The sequence below is a fragment of the Orbicella faveolata genome, unplaced genomic scaffold, assembly GCF_042242905.1.
Source record: "Orbicella faveolata isolate gen_17 unplaced genomic scaffold, um_ofav_v1 contig_46, whole genome shotgun sequence".
Classification (NCBI taxonomy): Eukaryota; Metazoa; Cnidaria; class Anthozoa; order Scleractinia; family Merulinidae; genus Orbicella; species Orbicella faveolata.
Genome location: NW_028301576.1, coordinates 5,762,501 through 5,786,563, shown reverse-complemented (window position 1 = coordinate 5,786,563; position 24,063 = coordinate 5,762,501). Strand labels below are relative to the sequence as shown.

General features: G+C 38.9%; 2 protein-coding genes across 4 annotated transcripts in view; one reads left to right on the top strand and one right to left on the bottom strand.

The window, feature by feature from the left end:
• Positions 1 to 1,321: 1,321 nt before the first annotated feature.
• LOC110069182 (secreted frizzled-related protein 3-like) lies at positions 1,322 to 11,973 on the bottom strand. Of its 3 annotated transcripts, none has more exons than XM_089278500.1 (5): positions 11,914 to 11,973; positions 8,000 to 8,495; positions 5,164 to 5,232; positions 3,648 to 4,001; positions 1,322 to 2,845 (listed from the first exon to the last, which is right to left on the bottom strand). In XM_089278500.1, exons 2-5 carry the CDS (start codon positions 8,430 to 8,432, stop codon positions 2,814 to 2,816), a joined length of 888 nt encoding a protein of 295 aa, XP_089134626.1. In that variant the 5' UTR covers positions 8,433 to 8,495; positions 11,914 to 11,973; the 3' UTR covers positions 1,322 to 2,813. The 3 variants fall into 3 exon arrangements, with proteins under 3 accessions (XP_089134626.1, XP_089134625.1, XP_089134627.1); XM_089278499.1 differs by lacking the exon at positions 11,914 to 11,973 and adding an exon at positions 9,029 to 9,352; XM_089278501.1 differs by lacking the exon at positions 11,914 to 11,973 and adding an exon at positions 8,820 to 8,957.
• A 6,574-nt stretch (positions 11,974 to 18,547) lies between these two features.
• Positions 18,548 to 24,063, top strand: part of LOC110069206 (mitochondrial potassium channel ATP-binding subunit-like) — a 14,982-nt gene continuing 9,466 nt past the window's right edge. Inside the window, exons 1-4 of the mRNA XM_020776692.2 lie at positions 18,548 to 18,961; positions 20,493 to 21,161; positions 21,763 to 22,065; positions 23,217 to 23,420. Of these exons, the coding sequence (XP_020632351.2) occupies positions 18,873 to 18,961; positions 20,493 to 21,161; positions 21,763 to 22,065; positions 23,217 to 23,420 (1,265 nt within the window). The 5' untranslated portion in view covers positions 18,548 to 18,872. The remainder of the gene's footprint in view (positions 18,962 to 20,492; positions 21,162 to 21,762; positions 22,066 to 23,216; positions 23,421 to 24,063) is intronic.

The following is a 24,063-nucleotide window of genomic DNA, read 5'->3' as shown; positions in this document are numbered from 1 at the left end:
GCCCCAGATAAAGCCTTCTTCGTATTCCCTTTTAAAATTTGTTTACCTCATCAGTTACGCCATTCCTCAGTGGTGCAGGCGCAGCCCCTCCTAAGAAATATCCTGGATCCGCCCCAGGTAAAGGGTGACATTATAAGAGAATTAAAAAGATGATGAAGGTCAGATAAAGTATAACCAGTGTATAAACTATAACCATTAACCATAGACTATAACCATAACTAGCTAAAATGATAATAATAAATAAAGCAGGAAATACAGTAATTAAAAAAAACTGCGCAGATCTTCTCCTGGAGTGGATTATTTACTTTAACGGGAAACTCCAGCGGGATATGCGTGGACGGATTAGCTTGCGGTAGCTGTGCCCGCAATACGAGTGGCAGTCAAAACTGAGTTGTGCTACCGAAATGACACGATAACAGTCTTTTGCTTCGCAGCTACCAATAACTAAAGACAATTCTAAGTTGCTCTGGTTTCTTCTAATGCTTAACTCGAGACATCCGGGTTTAATTGGACGAGGAACAATATATTTTGTTCAAAATGACACAACCATTATCCTACCTGGCGACAGCGATCGAAGAGCGAGTTGCCGAGCGCGGGCGACCCATATTTGGCGCCAAATCAATAGGTTCAAGGCACAAAATGTTGCATATATCCTGTCCTTGAACTCTTCCTTACCCGCGCTCTCCGATATATCGCTGGGAAGGGAAGGGTCAGGGACTGGAATAACCTTTGATATTTTTTCCCTTTTTCTTGAGGTTAATTATGACAATCCTACTTCAAGGCGGTTAACGGCAAACAGTCTAGTTCTGTCCAGGACTGAGATGTGAAAAGAAGTCAATTTCAAATCGTTCTTCAGTGCGATTTTACAAAAACCTCTGTGGTAGAACCAACGTCGTTGAGGAGAATTAAAACGAATTAAAAAGAATAAAAACCTAGACGGGATCAAAATCATACCCTCAAAAAGACTTAACTATCATTACAAGAAAATGTATATGGTTTGAGTCCATGACCATAAGAGATATCTGCTGGATTTGCCGATTAATAAACCGAGAAGCCGATTTGTGCTCGTTTAACCTGCCGCTTCTTTCCGCTCCCAATACGCTGACCATGGCTTGGTTGTTGTTACTATAACAGCGTTATTCTGTAATTTCTCCTTAATTTAACAAAAACTGTCCAGTTTACTCCGAAGAAGACAATATAAGTTATCAATGCCAGGATGCAACTTCCAGTCATTAGCAGCAAAACAAACCCGCGAGAGATTCGAAAGTTTAATTATGGACTAGTGCACTCATGTTTTTACACATTAAAGCTTTAACAATAATGATGTGTGAATGTGTTTTTGTTCAAACCACTCTTTGCCCATGATTAAAATATAAGTACAAAACTACGATTATAGATTTTTAATACCGATTTTATTTCGCTATATGATAAGCAATCCATATTTTATCGAAAAGAAAACTGATTTCCCTGTTCCTTAGTGAGTAGTCTAAACTGTGTTTCGAAAACAAAATGACGAATGATTGGCAACTGTGACTGTTCTTGGAAACACAGAATAACTTTACAAATTTCTGAACAGTATTTTGGCTAAGTCACCACTTGAAAACTAACAGCAAAGTTTGGAAGTTTTTCAATTGCAAGGGTCCAGGAAATCCACTTTCTTGTTTTCTAGTGCTCACACTCCCATATCGATTGATATAAGAATCTTAGACATGCTATATATACAAAAGAAAATTTTTGATAGATGCTCACTATTTATTAGCGTTTTGTCATCCTCACCTTTTTACGACGAAATTGAAAGACGGGGGAATGATGAGAGGGAGCCATCCATCGGGTCTTTATTGAGAGGACTGGAGAAAATATATACGACGCGCATGCGCAGAGTCCTCATAGGGTACCAACCGATAACTGTATATCTTTTTTTTATTATTTCACTCTAAAAATCGATGGTGGCAATTTGCCTAGATATTACAGCAATACTATTAACAATAAAATTAAGTTAATTAGCAATTTTACCAATTACTTTTAATGTTCGCTGGCAAATATCTTGTTGCTTTTGAGAGCTTTGAACAAGAGGATGTATGTTCTAATGTACATAACTTATTGATCAATTTAGAAACTGCTCAAGTAAAAACTTGATTGTACATGATTTCCAAGTTAGATATACGTATATTGGGCATCTTTAAACTTAATTTATTTGGCACAAGCAAATTAAATACACGCGCCAATTTGCATACATATGAATTTTGTTTTTATTTTGACAATCGGCATTTTCCGTTTCTTTCTCATTTGAATTTTAGTTTGAATGTTCTATGAAACTACTTTACGTTCATTCGACGAGAGATGAAACAACCAAAACTGTCCGACGTTATGATCAGATTATGAAATCATGGAAAGACCAAAGTAGCTTAATTCCCCGATCTAATTACCTGTAATCGTCGGCAAAGCATAACTATTTTATTGCAATATTCACGCACGACGGAAAAAATAAATCTTAATATTATTTGAACATTAATGATTATTTAAAGTTAACAGAGTAACCTTGCAGAAGTTCCCTTTGCTACATGGAAGACGCGCTTACAATGTTGTCCCATAATTCGTGACTGTCTTGGATTTCTTCAATGCAGTCATGAGTTTTCTTTCCTCTATCTTGATTTTGGCGTATCCAAGGTGATTTTTTTCTTAACTAATCTTCTTATCCGTGAGAATTCCAATGAAGCGGTGTCTCGAAAAAAGTTTTGGACCGCGGGTGGAATTCATGTGCTTGATCTTTCTAATTCTACGAAGATACTTGTTGGCATAGCAACCGTCGTTCATTAGTGGTCACCCTCAGGCGAATAAAACCGAACTGTCGAGAAAGAAAAGACTATCAGTTTGCCTGTGAAAATAATAACCACGTACCATTGTAGTTTACAGAATAAACTAAATTCAACTTGTGTTAGCTTTGGACGCCGAATGAAATCTGTGACGGTTCTGTTATTCGACGAGTCTTGTCTGCTCCGGTCTTGGAATTGATGAGCTTTTTGTCTTAATATCTTTGGGCTTGAAGTCTGATCTTGTCTTAGGTTTATCTTATTAACGCCCTCGCCGCAACTGTTACGTGCGGGCTTAGATAAAAAGCTATACATTGTCATTTGTCACTAAAGACATCAACTGTTAACACCTTATTTCATACTTAAGCAAATCGGGCTCAAAATCAGGACCGTAGCCAGTCTGAGGCAAACCGAAGCACTTGGCTCAGTCATTTTTTCGTTTCTGTAGTTTCTTTCATGAAGGGGGAAAGTCAAAAAGCTGCTAGATACCTGTAGGAAGAGAATTAAACCATGGACTTTGTCTCAGTCGTAATTGTTTCATGGACATTGCCTCAGTTATAATTTTTTTACAGCTACAACCCTGAAATTGTCAGTTGCCGTGTTATCTTCCTATAGGATGGTTCACAGCAGTTGATCTATTTTTGAACTTGGCTAAGCTCCATACTCAGGTTATTTTAGAACTCGGGAAAGTCCGGAAGGCAGCAATCAGATTGATTGAAGTTTTGGAAATTTGGCAGACCATTCCAATCAGTCGAGTAATAGAGCATTTGACAGTCGGCATTTGTAGAAGTGAAAGTTCCAAGAATTAAGGCGAAAGTGTAAAAACATGTACGGCACCTTTTCTTCGTCGCTTTCTACTTTTTCTGTTATTATTCCTTCCAAGACGCCTCGCCTCTAACCGCTTTTCCCATTTTCTAAATTTACCAACCCATGCTCGTTCCCAGGCCTCCACCACACCATTGGTAGAGAACAGGTAGAGTCTACTCTGCCTCACGCTCTCGTGACCAGCCACCAAGTAATCCATGTCCAACTGGTTAACCTGTGGACAATTACACGTGGTATTACTGTGCAGAGATATGGTGTCGCCCTTCTTCAAATCGATGAAACCTTTTTCCAGGACGCGTTGTATTCTTCCTCTAAACACACGTTCACGTCCTTGCGTGACGGATGAGGTGATGCGTACTTTAAGCACTGCATACGAAATGAGAAAAGCTAAAAATAAGCTTGCAGTTAACGTTTTTATCTTCACACTTATATAGTAACTTTGACAAAGTGGCTCGTGTTCAATTCGCTGTAACCTTGTCCACTTGACGTTCAAACAACATCAAAGTTAAAGGTTGCAGCGGAATTCGGGAACGTTGAGCGGGGATTCGACTCTGATTGCTGTTTTATCTGTACTACATTTTCTGTGTGTCTGCCGGGTAATAGAAACAATGGAAGTTTAAGAGAACGAGAAATGTCGTGGGAAGACGACCTACAAGCTTCTCAGCTTCACTTCCACGATGTCCAACAACAACAACAACAATCCTTTATTTAAACATGATTTTGTTCGAAGCAACAGGTTTGCTCGTGGGTTCGTATATCTAGCTAAAAGTTTAAGAAAACATAAAAAAATACACAGTAATAATGATAATTATAAATGTATTCATTCACATTAATAAAAATTGTGAAAAACGAGTGTTTCGAAAAGATGATTCCAAGATATACTGCGAAACTTGTTACTTGGGCTTTCCAAAAGTCGCCCGGCGTCAGTTTGGCAACTTTTCATATTAAGCTATATTTCAAGCAATGATTATCTCTGCGAGCAACGTTTTGTATTCTGAGCAACTTGTCACTTGATCTTACCACATTCTGAATATTTTCAGAAGTTTCTCCGAAAGTTTTCCAAGGCTATACAAACATTTCCGAACTTTTTGGAAGATTTTCGAAATCAGTACAGAAGTATCCACAACTCTCGGCTCAGTTAAGAAGAAGGCATTACAACCGTCAAAATCTTCAAATCGATACCATTATTTTTACTACGTATACTAACTGGATACAACACGACTTTTCTCAGAGATAGGCAACGTTACCTGCTCATATACTTTACTCTTTTACGGAATTCCTGTTGTAATAAAATTGCATCAGACAGCAAACAGAAACGTTCGTACAAAGAAGCGGCCCTATGGATTTTTTTGAGCAACTTTGGGAGAAATTTCAAAAAATACTTTTTGTAGAAAGTACTAGTTCAAACAACTTTTGGAGAAATCTCGATCAACTTGTGGTAATTCAAAGCGCTACTTCGGTTACTGCGTACATAAGTGTGAGAAAAATAGTACTATATCAGATGGAGATGACAAAATCACAAACTTACCGAAATTGTAAGCGTTCCTTTGATACCACTGGAAGTTCAGGCGAGGTTTGGTACAATGACAGGTTGACACTGCAAAATAAGAAAAGATAAGAGAACTTAGATTCTGTAACTGACTTTTCAGTAGAATCAAACCTGACGAAACGCAGAACAAATAAGCAACATCTCATAGTGCGTCTTTGGCCTGAAGTTTAGATCAAAAGTGACAAACAAATACATTTACAAATACTTTATATCAATCTCGAGAACTTTGGCAAATATTAGGCAAAGGGGGTTGCTATTAACATATCAATAAAATAGTATCACCTGCTCGTTTTCATAACCCTAATCTCGCACACGCAATCCGTGTTCAATGCGTGCTTCGTTCAATGTGTTTAATTTATACTGATCAATTTGCATCTTGACTTCAGCAAGAAAAGCTAGCTAACAGTCTACACTGAGACCTGCTAAAGAAAGTGCAAGTATCTTATGCCGGGCTAAGAAACTGGCATGCGGGTAACAAGATGAAAACAAACACAAACGCCGTGTGGGTGTGATAAATCTCATGACAAATTAAGCGATGCAAATTAATGCCTTAATGAATATTCCTATATTAAACATTATTGTTGTTGATTTTTTTTAAGAAATGAGGGAGTAGTTACTAAGAAATTGGGCATTATTATTTTGCTCAGTTCCAACTAGAATGAATTTTCTTTTGCGAAACTCCAGCAATTGAGGGTCACAAAAGCTCATTTAAAAGAGAGTAAATAAATTGTCACAAAAATGTTGGGAATGTATACAGGGGGTTTTAATAGTGACAGTCCAGATAAGTTCAAGGCAATATTTTAAATTTTACACTAAGTGGCCTCTACTTTCTCCAGCTGATTAAACTCGTTTTCAATATCATGTCAAAGGCGAAACTCAAGGGGGCCGAAATCAACTGCATGACAAAACTTGGCGGCAAAATGAAAGCGATTGTTATCGATGCTTCGCTGAGACATTCATCAGTTTTTTCTGGGTTCTAAATAATTGCGTGTCTTGTGCATGAAGAGAGAGGGTCACCGACTCTGAGCCTACCACTAACATTTGATACCTTAGTAGGATGTTGGCCAGAAGTTTTGGAGGCGGAGACTGAGTTAAAGAAAACCCCATTTGTCCACCGAAACACTTGTGGAATCCACCCGAGTCACGATGTAATTCTCACGGATTCAACAACCTACATTAGTTTCGGAGGTACTAAAAGGTAAATTAGAAAAAAAAAAATTGAATTCTTGTCAACATTTGACGACATGAAGAATTGGACGAACCGCCTGAGTTTACAGTTCGCTCAGGTCCAAGTAAGAGTTTTAAAATCTTTAGGCGCCACTTTGTCGGTGAGATGCAGTCATTTAATTGTTGAACACGGCTGACAGGAACCACATAAAACGCCGAGAAATAGATTTTCCGTGCTTGGCATGCTTTTGCTTAGTTTCTAAACTTAGCTGTAACTGCCAGCAACATTCCAATCTAATTTCCTTAGAAGTGACTTCCGCTCAAAGACTTTTAATGGAATACAGCTCATTGTTCTAAATGGTACATCTTACCGCCAACTTAGACAATGACAACTCAACTTCTGCTTTAATTCATTTTAGCGTTTATACACAAATCAATTTCAACTGGACAGCCATCTTGTTTACCTTTGACGACAATAGCTTATGAAACAAAAACGCTGCAGAGTTCCGTATTCTGACAAGCTGACTCTATATATAAATATATTTAGGAAAGCCCTTAACTTTAACCTTTCCTTTTGTGGACTTTTAAAGAAACTGTTTTGAAACTCAAGCACAAAAGAATTTACCTCTGAAGTAATAAGTTTTGATGCTTAGATTGGCAAACAGCATATATGCATTTCTGCAATATTTGATATGACAAGACTGCAAAAAGTATGGAAAAAACAACACAAGAAACATCCAGGCCATGTATGTGCAAAACGTTTCTACTGTACAACACTGATAATTCTAACAAACAGTGAACGAAATTTATGGACGCAGTTCAGATGTCGAAAAACGGATTCAATCTGGGATTAAAAATAAGCTGGCAGCTCTTAGTGAATCAACTGCAATCCACAACAAATGAGTTACAACCGCAAAATTCATTCGCACTTTAGCTAATTTAAGGAAAGGGAGAGTTTAATTTCCTGTCATCTAATTGGAAAGTTTGGTCTCTTTACACAGGATTAAGTACTGTATATGATTCCAATTGATTGAGGTTTTTGGTTATCCGCTAAATCGAGTTAAAAAATACACCCAAGAGAATTACTTCTCTCGGCGGTGCAGAAAAAATTCAACGCTAAATATCTAGGCGGGCGCGTCTTTCATTCGTAGTTCCATACAATCTTAAAACGCTTGCCAATTCCGTAATGACTTGAAATCAGTTGAACATCCCACAAGCCGAGAAAGATAGTTTTTAAGATAGCTGTTACCGAATGAGAGGTTAAAAGTCACAATTTAGAATTAGCTTGCACCCCCGCTTTGCACCTAAGTGCCTGTTAGCACGCTACCGACAAATGCGAATTTTTATTATTATTATTATTGATTAGGTAAAAGCAAACCGATAGTATTTCTTAACGAGATCAGCTCTGATGGACTGAATGCTGAAATAAAAAAATCGTATAAAATCGTCCTAGACACGAATCTAGTTTAAAGCTGCTAAAGGTCATTAGCTATCGCAAATCCCAAGGAAACGTGATGTTATGGGAATGACTTATCTACTTGAAAAAAACGCTTAGTTTATCTAAAGAATCTCTGCGAAACGGTTTTAGTAACTAATTCTTACAACTACAGGCAAACAAAATAAAACATAAAAACTCTATTTGGCTCACCAGATTTGACGAAAGAGGCAGGTGTTACGCAGACGTCGCTTTCGTAAGAAGGCAGGTCTTTGCAAACGACGTCTTCCGGCCACTTGCGCTTGTATCTGCGAATGGTGGCTAAGCAATCCGCCATGACTTTTTCACAAACCGACCTGCAAGGTCGGATTGGCTTGGATTTAAACTCAGGAGCGCAAATTGGCAAATGATAAGAGCAAAGGAAGAAGCCAGCCTCTTTCGAGCAGTTAATAGCGACGATTGCACGAAAAAGGTCGATCTTTTGTCGGGCATACTGCTGGGAGAGCTGCTCGAGGGCATTTGGAAACATCGTCATGTTGTAGGGCAAGTGCTTTTGACAAAGTGGAATCCTGATCGGCTCACAGGTTCGGCTGGCAAGTGTGCCAGCGACGCCGAGGCAAAACACAACCAGAGTTCTCAGATGCATCTTGTTTGATAAATTAACAACCAATGTTGTCTGTCTTGCACTTTGTGCTGGCCTGGTCTTAACCTATATGATAGCAGAGTACGTGCCGTTTAATAAAGGGCCTGAGCTATATATATTTATATTGGTCAAGTGTTGACCACTCCTTATTTAGAGTAAGCCTAAAGAACTGTTTATTATTTTCGCGACGGCTGAGATGAGCTCGGATGGGCTTTTAAACTGACTAATGGACAAAGCAATTAATAAAGCAATTGTTTGATTCCCATGCTGTGATTACCGGCATTTTACACTTCCTGACGTTAATAAGTAAGCAGGTCCACCACCGTTATGATGCCCTGGCCTGGCAAAACTCCATTTCGTGATCGGCTAATATGAAGTGACGGCGTTTACCTTTGATAAACCCTTGTAGGTTCGCTTCGTTTGAAGTGCAAAGTTATTAGAAGACAACTCAACTATATTTGATGTATTTGACCTTGCCCATGGCCGTGTGCCGCGCGACTATGAAACGCTTGTAACTGACTCTTTACGAAGCCGCCTCCGAAATTGGCGAGTCAGGTCGACTGCAATGTAAACGAAGCAACGATACTAGGCAACCTAACCTTTCCGGCGCTGTCCGCCATCTGTCGAGATAAAAATCTGAAGTACAACAGGAAAAGTCGCTGTCTTCAACTCCCGAGCAGTGCAGGTATTCGGAAGTGTTCAAAGGGCCCAGATATCAATACATTGGATGATTAAATATAGCATTTAAATTGGCGCGAACGACAACGGATCCCTCGTTCCTCCTCGCAGTTCGTCGAATCCTAAATGGCGGGAAATAAGCGGCCTCCTTTTTTCGCTTCCTGGATTGATTCTCCAAACGGGATAGCAAAAATAACGACTTTTATACTCTAGCTAAAGTAGACGTGAAATTTCCGGTTGTGCTTCCTAAAATGCGAAGCATTCCTAAAAGAATAAATACTTTAATCTACCCATTTAGGCATCTTTATTAACTTCAAGTTTGTTAAATCGTGTAAATGGGCTTATGACGTCACTGGGAAATTAATCTAGATTAAAAGCGACATTTTTGCACGCTACTTTAATACCATTTAGTCTGCGAATTGTTTCTTCTAAGGGCTTAGAAGCTGGCAAACATCGCGCGCGAGAAACAAGCACGCTGAAAATAGAACGTCCTTGATTTGGGGGGTCCTGAAAAGACAAAGGAAGCGGACCCATTCGAAGAGAACAAAACTTTTCCACTTCGCCTGGATAAACACTTCTATAGCTATTTCTGAAAGAATCCGTTCTAAGCAATTTAACAAGCAATTGGCCCTTACTTTCTCTTGTTACCGATTGCATACCTGCATGCAATGACACTGGATGAAGATTGCGAAAAATCGATATTTTCTGTGCATCGTGTGTACGAATGTAAAGATAAGCATGTGGCTGTAAGAACTGAAACCACGTGTACGTGCGAGCAAGTAGTCAAATACCGCGCAGACACCAGACTAGAGGGTAATAGACATTGCATTGTATATGAGTGATGTCCCCCTTAAAACCAGTCAGCTATTTTTGGTATTGCATGAAATATGGACTATATACTGATTAAGAGTTTCAAGAGCCTTTTATTCCATTAGGAAGTGTTCTATTGTAAGTTTCCTTAAAATAGTGCGGTTAGCTACAATGGTTTGACCTCAGTATTCCGATGTGAGTCCCATTGTTGAACCGATCAATCATTGTAAGCAAGCTGTCTTTTTGACTTTTGTTTTCAGAAGCCTCTTTCATTTTGATCATAAAACAAACACTTTAGGTCGCCAACTTGAGAACAAATGGCAATTGATGGACAATAAATTAAATTTAACGACTGATGCAAATCACCAATAATTGCATACTGTAGTACGGGTTATATTTTCATAAGAGAAATACCTAAATCTCGCTCTCCCGACCGGAAAATGAGCGTCCCTGTACATACCGTTGTAATGAAATTAAGTGACAGTCGAAAGAAAAGGATTTGTATGAGAAAAACAGTTCTATTCTTCAGCCTAAAGAAACTATGAACACTGAGTTATGAATAAAAATAAACTCAACTCGCTTCAGGTGTGTGTTTCCTTGTTTCTCGTGAGGTTTCCAGGTCGATTTCACGATCATTAATTCTTCATAAAAGTCAAAAGTCGGCCTAAAACCTCACGAGGAAACAAGGAAACATACACTTCAAGCGAGGCGGGTTTATTTGAATTTATACCCGCACATTTTTTAGGCTTAAAAATAGAACCGTTTCCCAATACAAATCCTTTTCTTTCGACTGTTGCGTAACGTTAGTCAAACTGCGTGTATCATGCACACGAACGCTCATTTTCCGAGCCGTGACTGAACGAGTCGGGAAACATCGGGACGTGTACTGAACGAAGTCGATTGTTCAAAAACACGACGTTGGAAGTTCTTATTGGAAAGCGTGAATTCCGATTGAGCCCAAAATAATCAAATCCGGGGGCGCCAAGGAAAGAATGCAAATAGTTCTTCAGACGTCGCGGGTCATGACAACAGGAAGAAGGATAATTCACTTCGTTACACCAATTGCAAATTTATCATGGGGGCGTGCTTGGAATAGCGGCTGAGTCTAGCCATATTGCCGAGATGCCTAGACACCGCAAAAGCGATGCAAGGCAAGGATTGCTCTTAATCAGGTCATTTTTGGAGATCTGTTGACCAAGATGATTCAAAACTGCTTGCGCTTGGGCCAAAAAAATGAACTTTACAGGAACTGGATAAGGCATCCAATTAAGAGTGCACTGTAGGTGAAATTCACACGATTTTCAATTAATTAGCAACTCAGACTGAAAATTCTTGTAAACAATTGGTTGTTTACCGAAACTCGATCGACTGATAGTCAATAGGCGAGAAGCGGATTTCTTTTTTAGCTTTATCACGAATCGAAACTATTCCCTAATGCTGAAAGCTTAGAGCAGGAATGTCTTGAAATCCCTTCAAAGGATACTGCGAGGCATTCGCAAACAAAGAATATCCAGATTAAAACTTTATATAACACCAAAGGAACACTCGCGCAAGTTGCTTTCGAGAGAGAGATGCTTCGTTCATCAGTTTCCATAAAGTATACGAAAAAGTACTGTAGTCTAATTTCACTCGGCTGGTGCTCTGCGATACAGGGATTCCCTTCACTTAAGGGAATCTCTGGCTGTCTCGCAGAGTAGTCGGCTTGTTGCGGTTGACAGAAAAACGACGTTATCAGCTACCCCTTTTTAAAACGTATTCAAGCAATAGCTCACCAGGCCCTCGTCTTAATAAAATGATAGTGTAGATTGGAAATAAACTGCAGCAAAAGCGACTACTTTTAAATGACTTTGAAAGCTCTTCAAAAGTCATCCAGTTTGGGCAAACGTTAAATTTGACCCATGGCACAAGAAATGAGTTATTCACTGCTGAGTAATCTTTCGATGTCTCATTTCTCCTTTATAGCTTCCTTTGCGCTCTCTCCTCCTCTAAATCTTACCTTACTGTTTTACTCCCACTTCTCAATCAACGTCCGGTGAGTCATTCAGTGCAAGTGTGTCGTTTTCAGTTTTAAGTCAGTACATATATTCCTGTTCTGTGTGATAAATCCCAACTAATTCCAATCCTATTTCAAATCCTACTGTGTTAAAGCTTACCCTTGAACATGTTTATTTTAGTTTGCCGCTGTTTGTTTTTCAGTTTAATTTGACAAAATGAAATTCAGTCGTCCATTGAAGCTAAGGTTTAGGCAGCGTTCACACTACGCCGAAGAAATTTGAAAACGCAGCTTTATTTCTACGGTTAGGCCTACCGTCCACACTAATCCGTCACGAAAAGTGAGCTTTTCGAAAACGCACTTCAAACCGGAGGAATTTGAAAACAATGGCTTTGCGTTTCGTCTGGACCGGTTGAAAACGGAGATTTTCGAAAACAGTGTAGTCACCATAATCGTGTGATTTCCCTGCCCGAGGTTTCGTCAAACAAAAAATCACCGGTGATTCAGTTGCGTTTTTAAATTCCTCCGGCCTAGTGTGGACGGAAAGTATTTGATGCTTTTTCAGGGTAAAACCTCCACTTTCAAATTCCTCCGGCGTAGTGTGTATTTCACAAACACTATCGGTCTCTGGAAGTGCACCATGGCAGAACACATCCCTGATTAAGTCAACAGGCAAAGCACGATGTTTTTCGTAACGTGGTTCATTCTTATTTGCAGTCTTGCTCAGTAGATCTAATTGATCGTCATCATAGCGTGGCCACAATCGCTGTGAGTCTAGTACAGAGCTGATTTAGTTTACAAAGTAAGAAAAAAAACTGAAATGACTTTAAAATCTGGCCGCGTACCTTCCCCAGCATTTTCTCGACTTGTTTTCATCCCTTAACAGCTCACTATTTACTAAGTTGATAAGAAAGCTTAACAATAATATCCTTGCAAAATTTGCGGTATTCAGCTCGATTTAGCTTTTAGTTCTACTGCGACGAAAAAAGTCACTCCAAGAGCGTGAGTCCCCTGCATGGACCAGTTTAAGACAGATCAAGAAACCCAAGAAATTTGCGGTGGATTCTTTTTGAGGTCCCGTCCACACGTATCCGGATATTTTTGAATCCGCAACTTTTTCTTTCCGGATACGGCTTCCGTCCACACGCATCCGGCGAATTCGGCAGCGAATCCGGATATTTTTGCTACGTGTGGACGGAGAAATCTTGAATTCGGAAAGAAAAAGTTGCGGATTGAAAAATATCCGGATATGTGTGGACGGGGACCTGAATTGAACAGAGCGGCAACATTGTAAGGGAGTTAGCAACAATTGCATCATGCTAACGATTGAAATTTAATGTCGAAGTCCTTCGAATTTCGAAATAAGTGGCTAATTTCGAAATATCGAAGTTTTTGAAGTCCTGATATCGCAAAGAGTTGTAAAGTCAGTTGACTTCACATAGTTTAAGCTAAACCAGCATTATTTTAATTTCTAGCCGCCAACAACATGGCAGTTAGTCGTATTTACATTAAAAAAAAAAGACTGAAGTCATCCTTAAAGACAAACAGAACGCACTGGTAAATTATCGATCTCAAGCGAAGAATGCCATGTGGCGTGTTTTAAATGGGAAACTCCAGAGAAAAGAAATGAACGTACAGTTGACTTGGTATCAATTAAGAGTCCCTTCTCCCTCCCTGCTAGATGGCCGTACTTAAAATTCTCTTAAACGCTCCTGCAAGAAGACCCCTTGTTTCTTAAGACTAGAGTGTTAAAGTCCTCTGAAACTGAAATATTGTGGCGTATCAAGAAGATGATAGAGAAAATATTTAACAGTACAATTTCTCTCGTCCTGATAACTGCGTTGAAGGACACGCGTACGTGTCAAAGATAGTTCCTGTCACTGGATTTGTTGTCCAAGACTACTGCGGCCATCTACTGTTTTGCTGACAAAAAGATGCCGCCGTTACTTAACAAATTCTATTAATGGGATGTTAATTTAAAAGCTTTTACATATCTTTAAAAAGAACGAATGAGATTGTGTAGTGTACACTATTCGCGGCGCGCCACGAGAGGTACGCAATATCTTTCTCAGTCAAAAGATCTGCCTAAAATTTTAAGGTTATTTCACCGCTTTTAATAGTATACCGCGACTGAAATGAGAGTGACATAATGCAAACAGGAGCAATTTCTTTCTATTTTAAATTTTACTGTCGGTATCATGTAACGGAAGTTGGTTACAAAGATTAAAGCCGAGTTTTTATACGAGAATGTTCTACCATTTTTTGCAGTTTTAAACTGATACTATTTGCGACGCACGGAAACCACTGCACGGCGGAAGACACGAGCAATCGCACGTAAATCGGGTGTTGGTCTGTCAAGGCGTGTCTCTTCGGTTTAACTAATTCGCTTGGTTCGCTATACTGTATTCCGCTATGTGTGATATTTCCGTGGTTAAAGTTCAGTTAATTGCTTCACTAGTTAATTAGCTGAGACATCAAGATTTGTCCGTTATCTCCTCTTGTTTTTCATTTGTTTCAGGTTTGCTAAAGCGCGGGGATACTCTCTAGAATCAAGCTGGCACCATTGTCTATGGGATTCTTTTGTTTTAATGAATGTTCTAATGGTAAGTTCAGAAGCCCAGAAGATGTGGTGCAGCTTTTGCAGGGTTAGCCCTACCGTGTGCTAGTCTACAAGACGCTGAGTCCTAAGCTTCAGCATATAAAAACATGGAGTAGGTTTCAGGTTTCGCATAATTAAATCTACCACTTCCTATGCAAAAATAGGTTAAGTTTGATCTACAGGAAACAATTCGTGTCGTAAACGTTTCCGTGGTTTCAGGGCGTTTATTTCATACGAAGAGGAGGTCGGAGGGAGAAAGATTACTCTTCCACCCACTTCCTTGAGCAGTCTAAGTCTCCTTGAGCAGGTTTCAGAAGAAACCAAACAAACTGTCTTCAATTACATGACGATGATGATTTGAAAATTGAGACTGGTTTATGATCGACGGGTTTATGATCGACGTCCCGGGTCTTAAATTGCACTATTTTCGAGGAAACCTGTTTAGTTATACCTTGCCGACAGTACTGATTCTTGTTTAAGTATCATGGCTTCGGAAAGGGCAACAACACGGACTATGGAAATAGTATTGTAACATCTACGTATAATCGGGTCAATCTTGGACCTTATTTATTATACCGAGATGCTACAGCACGCAAGGCACAATTTTGGTCTGAAACCGGGCAAGAGTTCAATTTAGAAGCTGTGCGCGCATTTCTACTCAAAAGTCCGAGTAAAAGTTCCCTGACTTCCGGGATTTGGGAACAAATGCAGTTGTAAGCTTGAAGGAGGCCTAAACATGCTAAAAAGTTTATATCCATTCTTTTCCTGGTTTTCGTAAAATTTTCAAATCTTGTTCAATATTCTGGTATGTATAATCCTTCAGTGTTGGCGGGTGTTAAAGAGTAAACCATATTTACCTATAACCGGCACCGAATTAATCAACGCATAAGTATTTGTACGTCTGTAAGCGTGGTCGGCAGTATTCGATTTCGGGGTGATTCGGACCGACAAGAGACCAGTGGTCGGCCGTGGGAGTGTAAAGGCCGTCTTCAAATTTCGAGTTCGTTCTGTGCCAATTTGGCACTATCACGGCTTCTGTCTGTAATGTATATTGACTCCTTCTATGTACCAAATATTTCACTTTATCGAGGTAGTCTCCTTACAAAAGCACATAGACGACCATTTTTCCTTAAATTAATAAAACATTTCTGGACAATCTTGTTGATATACTTCGCCATTTACAGCCGTAGAGAATCAGCAGGAATCTTTAATATGGTGCCATATACAGAGTGTGTTGTATTGTACTCTGAAGAAAGGTCTACTCAACATACAGAGTGGATGGAGCGTCGGTTTAGTACCAGCACAAAATACTGCAAAATAGCCTTTTGCTCGGACCTAAAAGACTTAGTTATTCCACATTGTTGAGAAATTTTACAGATCTTGGGGAAGCACTCAAGAATTGAAACGAAAGAGTCGTTTCAGCTACGCAGGCTAGCCGAGGGGCCTTACTCATCTAGTTCACTTTTTTCTTTCCTAATCAATACTAATCGTCTCAAATATTTGGGTGACTTTCAAAAATCATCTTCTCTATCAAAGAATAATGAAGGAAAACATGACGAATATCAAGAAGGAAAACGAACATTTTCAGCCAAGTAACATTTTGGATTGCCCTAGAGCCTGATGGGTTATCATCAAATCGAATCAGTGATCAAATATGAGTGTGAATGATTTGACACTGTTTGATAAAATTTCAATAGGTGGTAATTAAAATGGTCGTTAAGCAATTTCATTTTGTGGACCGTGTTAATTGGGCGTCATTGGTTTTTGACAAAATACGCCGAACAGTCCGCTGTCGCTATTTGCGTAAAGCGCATCGTACATATTTTTCAATGCGGTTCACGTCTTTCGACAACATGACGTCGATCAAAACCGGTAATAAATCAAGTCCGTCGATTTTCATAAAGCTTTCAAAAGATAAACCGTCGGGTACGTCTCGAAAGTGTTTGAAGTACCCGAAGCTACGCCGCTTTAGAAACACTTTGAAAACCTATCGATTTCTATGTGGTTTTGAGGCCATGAAAACCATATTGATATTAACCGCGTCCGAAGGGGCATTGTTGGCATTCAACTCTAGCAATTATAAGTTACTTTCTAAATTTAAAGGCACTTTGAAAGTTAATCGATCGTAACAAAATGTTGTTAAGTTTTTCGAAATTTCTAAATAGGCTCGGCATGAAACTAGAAAACTATGAGAACAACCGAGTCGCAAAAAACCGCGCAAACGTGCAGCTAGGGGCAGCAAGTAATTCAATAATTCCGCAAGTTTTCAAAGAGAGATGAGAGCCAAAATTGTATATATGATTTAAGTTTCCCAATAACAATATTTTTCTCATCGCCCCCTTGACAACAATCAGTGGCAATGGTTGTAATACCGATATAAAAGGTGATAATAAACACTCAGTATGAGAAGCATCTTGGGTCAGCTAAGTTATAAATAGATCATGTAGTAACAGAATATTAGTGACGTTGAGTTCATTTGAAATTCGTGCTCGTGATTTGGCGCACGTGCTCATTAGGTAAGCATTTTATGCTACAAGTTGCAACGTGATCTTTTACAATCTGGTTTCAGTGTATTACTGTTTGCTAATGATTTGACAGACCAAACATGAACAACGTGAAGTCAACTTCAAACTTATCCAGTGATGACCCTTGGCCGATCAAGAGATAGCAAGTTTTGAATAATGATAATAGATATAATTAAATCATAATTAACGCCATTAACCATTGGTGTCGTGCAAATTTAGACGGAGGAAGAAAGAGAAAAGACCTGCCTCTAAAAACTCAGGAAAACGTGATTAAAAAAACCCTACACTGATGGTAAAGCGTCGAACCCACTCTCATAATCTTTGATTACTGCTAGAGTCTTGAGGTTACCATATATCGTTACAGGTGACTCGTGTCCAAGCGATGTAGCGCGTCAGGTTTGAATTGTTGATCAGGTTAAATCCCCATATCAAATTAAAGCTTATAGAGCTGGTTACCAAACTATACCAAGAATTTTGAAATAAAATGAATTGCTGCATTTTTCACGACTTCTAAATGTGAGTGTCCGGATCACCTTTTAAAAGCTGTAATTCAAAAGGAATAGGCCGTATTCGTCGAATTCTCTTATTGCGCTGGAAAATGGAGGCTCATTCGGGAGGATATCATTAAAAGGAGATTTATGTCATTTGCATTTGAAAAGACTCGCCGCTGTTAGTCTCAGTTACAAGCTAGTTCCAGTCCAATACCGAGAATACGAATATGGTATATTTGTCCGTTTGCCCTCAAATGGACAGTAGTAGCTAGCTAGTTTGTTATACTAACAGCGACAACGTGCCTGCGAATTTCATTTTTCGATATGTGCTTTTTTTTTTCCTCCGGGAGCGATTTTTGTACGATCACTTCATATTTTGTTAATCCTATTTCGAAAATCTTCTGCAACTAGTGGCAAAACACGGACACGTTTCCTTAACGATTTGGGTCCTGCTGACTGAGGAAAAAAATGAGTTAAGAAAAACCAAATTTCCCTTGACTTACAAGTAGCTTTTAAAGGGTGATTCGGATGCTCGCATTTAGAGGCCTCTTTTCCTCATCTGACGGTACCATGCAAGACAGTTTCTGCTTCTAAAATTTCAAAGAGGGCTAGCTTATCTTTAAACTGTTGCGTGTGCATGGCTGTCGAGTTAACCCAGATTGGACCGGATCGATAGAATTACTAAAATCTAGGGAGTGTTTAAAACACGAAATGGCACTATGGTTAGCCTAAGTAGTGTTCAGTTTAGCCTAATTATTATCACTGACTCGACAGTGGTTAGCTGTCGATAATTGTGAGGTTTGTGGCATATCGTCATTTCGTCATTTCTTGTTTTAAACACGCCTCAAAATCTGGATTGAACAAAATTGCTAGTGGATCGGATCGAAGCCAAGTAAACCTGGATGGATTGAACTTTCAGTGGTATCGCTTTTTAAATTCCCCACAGAACAATCACGTGTTTGGTAGCTGGGTGATGGCTGATAATAATCATGTTAAACGACAGGCCTTCACAAACCTCCCAAGGAAATGCGTGCTGAATTCAAAGCAGTTCCACGCATGAATGTCTTTTTACGGCAAGCAACTCAAGCTCGCTGACATATCAAGAACGTAGCTTTTCTACTCCTTGATGCAGACTTTTTTTCTGAATTGATCGCTGTGGATAGATAACTTTCCCGCAATTTTTTTCTGCACAGTGTTTTTTTGGGGGAAAGTATCTAAGGCCAAAACCGCCAGGCTTTCCAACGTTTTACTCGTGCAGCCTGCAGCAAGCCTGGAGCGAGTTGCTGCTCATAACCAAAATGGCGGACGAATCGTTGTAGAAACTGTAGCTGGCTTCTCGTAGGCGAGATGTATCCTTTCTTGACCTTAAAATTGTGCACATCTCATTTACGGAGTCATGTTTTCTCTGGCTTGCCAAGAATTACTTCAATTAGCAGGTATGCAAAAAAAAAAAAAAAAAATTATGTTTTAGCTATCATTTTCACGCCAGGCGTTTTCTCCGGACCAATCATTTTGTGGCGCCAGTGACCATTCAAGTCTGGTTTGGGATACCTTTTTTCAGTTTGGTACCCTTTAATGATTAAATTTCTTTGCTAACTACTTTAGATGAAAAATATGTTATCAAAGGCGTCTTGTACTTATGTTTATGGATTATAATTTGATATTTAATCTTTTTTTTTTTACATTTTGATTTTACCGGTAAGGTAGATTTGCAATTGTGTGTAGTTGTGCGCATTTTGATGCCGAAGAGTGAATTCAATAGGAAAGCAGAAACTTTCAAGTTAACAAACAAATTCATACATTTCTGTAAAGAGTGCCAGTTATTTGTCTTCAGTGATCTTACAGACATTGATTCCATCACATTAGCTTAATACCCAAGCTCAAGCTGTGAATGCGCAAAGATCATTTTTTAAATAAGTGCAGAAATTCTCGCGCCCTCATTGGCTAATTTTTATTGTCAATAAGTGGACAGACACATGAATTTATAATTTAAATGATGCGTCAGCGAGCGAGGGTGGACAATTTAATAATTTGTTATTGTAAAAAACAAATTGAAGTCAGTTTTTAATGCAACTGTCCTGTTATTGACAATGAATTTCATCATAACATTGTCAAAGTAGACTGCAGATCCACTCAGCTATCGCCTCGTGGATCCACAGCTACTTTGACAACGTTATGACTAAATTCATTTCAGTTTGTTGAATTGATCAATAGCAGGGAGATATCTACAAGACGTTTTAAGAGAATGAGAATACAAGAAATTTTTATAGGAATGCTCTACCTTACTTCCATTGGGTATTGGTTACTGCCTTAGCACCAAATTAGGTAATTTTGGGACATTTCGGGTTTTTAAAGATTATAATAGCTTTTCTAAACCAGTGTAACATTTTTATATTTATCATTTTTGGGGAGTTTAGCTGCATAGGTTATCCACTCCATTTTGCTAAAATCACCTCAAATCAGCAAGGGTACTGACAGCAGGAAATACACAATGGAGGGAAGGGGGCCAGGGGGAGGGGTGAAGGAAGGGTTTTCTGTTTAGGATTCTATAATAATTTGCATCTTCTAAAACATGTAAATACTCTAGGGCATTGTACAATATGATCTTTGCTAACTCACAGCCTGGATCTGCTGGTCCCCTGTGGATCAGGGAAGCATAAAAGTTTAAAATGTAGACCACAGACCTTTGCTTGCCATTTTTTAACCTGTTGTTCTTTCAGCAATATAGAGGTGGAAAAATGGTTTGCAGTCACAAACAGTGATGACTGCAGTGCTGTCTGTGTAAATTTACACAGACTGATAATGGCAATTTTTTTATGATTGTGGTTCAAGCTACATTGTGTAAGAAATGTCCTTTCCCGAGCTTGGTTCCTACTCGTGATAATCTGCATTACATACTTTCTTTAATTTGGTACATTGTAATTACATTTTTATTTATGATTGACATACATTTCTTTTATTTTGTAGCAGTTACAGGACAGCAATCACCAGAGGACAACCAATTTCAAAACTCTTAGCAAAGAATACTACAAACAACTTTGGCACTAGATTAAGAACTTTGCACATCTGGAAATTTTTAGAACAGAACCCAAAATGTTCAGCCAGGCACTGGTCATTTCTTAAATATACAGGACTTTTAGCTGTTGGAGCACTAGTTGTCAGATCAAAGATCTCCAGCGCACACTGTGGCTTGAAGTTAAGCCACAAATCATCTTCACACCACGTAGAGAAGAAAGGCAAAGAAGGAGAGAAAAAACAGCCAAAATTTGACTTCAGAGAATTCTGGAAGTTCCTATGGCCAGATTTATGGCTGCTATTGTTGGCAGGTTTGAGTGCTTTTGCAGTTGCCATGGTGAACATTGAATTGCCACTGTTGCTAGGAAACCTGGTAAATGCAGTTTCAAGTTTAACAGGTGGAGCTCACAATAATGATTTTTTTCAAGTATTAAGAGAGCCTGCTGTGAAACTGATATCAATTTACGGAGCTCAAGCAGTTCTTACATTCTGTTACATTTCATTTCTTTCATGCCTTGGTGAGAGGTTGGCAGAAAGAATGCGTAATGCTTTATTTGCGTCATTGATACGACAAGACATTGCTTTCTTTGATAGTCATAAAACTGGAGAACTAGTTAACAGGTAAGTTACGGTTCTTGAGCTTTCGGCAGTCAGGGTCAAGATTTCCTAACACTTTATAATTTGAATACAGACAGCAGGGAACCTCAGACTGCATGTAACTGTTTTTAATTTTTCAGTTGGATACAAACATGAGTTTGTACAAAAAAAAAAACATGAAGATCCATGAACCCACATGCACCTGATGAAATTTCTCATGAGAACTTATATAGCACTTATATATAATAGTTAATACACTCTATTAAGTCATGAGCCAATCTTAGCTGTGGAAAATCAACCAATCACATCAAAACATCATGCTTTACAGTTGATGTATAACCAGTTTACCTCATCGACTGATAACTAGCAGTATGGCATCATGAAATAATTGAAAATTACTTTATTATTTCTAACCTTAGTTAATAATTTTGCAGAAGAAGCACAGGTTGATGGATTGTTCATACAATGTACATTTGTCCCTGTGTAACCTTTACTGGTCTGTTGCTTAGACTTGCCCAAAATGAAATGCTTATCATTCTTACTTACAAGTGTATTAAGAGTTACAATAATGTTTCAGGATTTAAGTTTATTCTTGATTAAACATAGCATATATTTGCTCTTAAAGATTGACAGCTGACATCCAGGATTTCAAGAGTGCATTCAAGCAGGTCATTTCTCAAGGCTTGCGCAGCACAACACAGACGATTGGTTGCGTGGTGTCACTCTACATGATTTCACCTAAACTCACTCTTATGATGATGGTTGTGTTACCGACTGTCATCATTGGCGGCACTTTGTTTGGGTCACTGTTAAGGAGGCTTTCCAGGGCAGCTCAAGCACAGGTTGCCAAAGCAACTGCTGTGGCTGATGAGGCACTGGGAAATGCGCGAACAGTGAGAGCTTTTGCTATGGAGGACAAAGAAACAAAGTAAGATAATCAAGTAGTGCATTTTTCACTTAATACAATCATTCATATTAATTTTTAATTGCAATATTAACCTCTTAGACTTACTAACCAAGTGCATGGGCCTTACTGGGAATATTGCCCCAAGGTTGTGGCAGTATGGATAGAGTACAGCATGGCCCTGAAAAACAACCGAGGGTCAATATTTGCCAGGGCTGTCAATAAGGGCTGTAACCCATATCACCTGTTACAGCTGAGTATGTTTGATGGACCCTTGATGTTATGGGTGAACTGGCCTGTAGCTGATACAATTCACCCGTAAGCAACAAGTTTGCTTCGGGCATGAATATCAAGGCTACAGGTGAATCAAAACTTAACAGCAGCCCTGTTTGTCAGTCCAACTCTAGGAAGCTAGGTCAGCTGGTTGTAGTATATTACATTACAATGGGAAACAAAAGAATAGACGGCTTATAATCATTTCCATGAAAATGGTTCATATGGCAAAATCCTGACCTAGAGAGAACCAATCAGAACACTCGGATAATTGACATGAAGACTACCTTGCCATAAAATACAGTAAGTCATTTAAAACTGACCAACAAGGCTCGTTTTTCTAGAGAATTATGTCCCCAGTTATTCAATGATAGGATTATAGGAACCTACGGTTCACCTTTTTACCGAAATGGTGGCCATTTTGATTTTTATTGATTTCAGATCTCGACATCATCATGGGATTCTCAGGGGGTTAATTAGTATGTACTTGGCCCCCAAGCATTCCATAATTAATTAGTTACCGTACATATTTGAAACAATGGAATTTAAAATGGCCACGGTATTGGCAAAAAGATCGTACTATCGGTTAACGAAAGTTTATTGCCTGATAGTAATTTATTGGGTGGTAGATAGCACTATCCTTTTGAACATCTGGATCTTGGTACAAGTAAAATTTAATTTAACCCCTATAAGACACCAGTTGATATTAACAATTATAATGTATTATTAAACATGTAGATAAATGAGGCACTTTTTGAAATTTGGTTTTAAACAATTTTTGTTGATTGAGGGCTTGAAAATAATCCAACAGGTTGTATGAAAAAGAAGTAGTACATTTTTGTGAGAGTTAGATTTCAGGTACAGTATTTCGTACATTGTATAATTTTGCAACTTTCTTGTAGACTGTATCATGATGAGGTATCCAAATCTAAGACACTGAATGAATTGCTGGGAATTGGAGTTGGAGCTTTCCAGGGTATGGCCAACCTGGCTATTAATGGCCTTGCATTGGTTGTGTTATACTATGGAGGATCACTTCTTGCCAACGGGGAAATGGAACCTGGGGACTTGATGAGTTTCCTGGTGGCTACACAGACCATTCAAAGGTACATAATGTAGGCAACCATTTAATAGAAAGTCTTACAGCAAATGAGATGCTAGTCTGACATGGCTGCCCCTCATTTACCTGCAGACACTGTTTTTGCCAGTGCCAATTTTTTTCCACACTCTAGAGGCTATACTAGAGTCATTTCTTTCCCCAGGATATAAGTCAATGATCTGGCCTAACCTGCCTCAGACCCAGACAGCTTCATCCAGAGAGTAGTGTGTTAACTGTAATGCCACCATGCCTTCTACAATGTCAAAAGAAACTGCTATTATATAATATCTTTTTCGTTGTTGTTCATAATAGCTACATATACTTCTGAGGACTATTAAGTTACATATTTGATAAGCTTGTTGCCCTTATTGGCTAGTGGTTGTTATGCTGTAGTGTTGGGGTCAGTTGATTTCTAGGATAGCAATATAAAGCTATGAAATCATCATACAGACATAGAATAACTGCAACCGTAATCCATCAAATATTTTCGCTTGCTCGCAATTGGTCTAAACAAGTTACATGACTGAATATGCCCCAGCTGAAACTGGGGAATTCATATCCTCGGATATTCCCCAATTTTCAAAATCGCAAGCATTGTGAAAAATATTTGAAAGATAATAAACACAATAGCCTCCATTTGGCATGAAAAT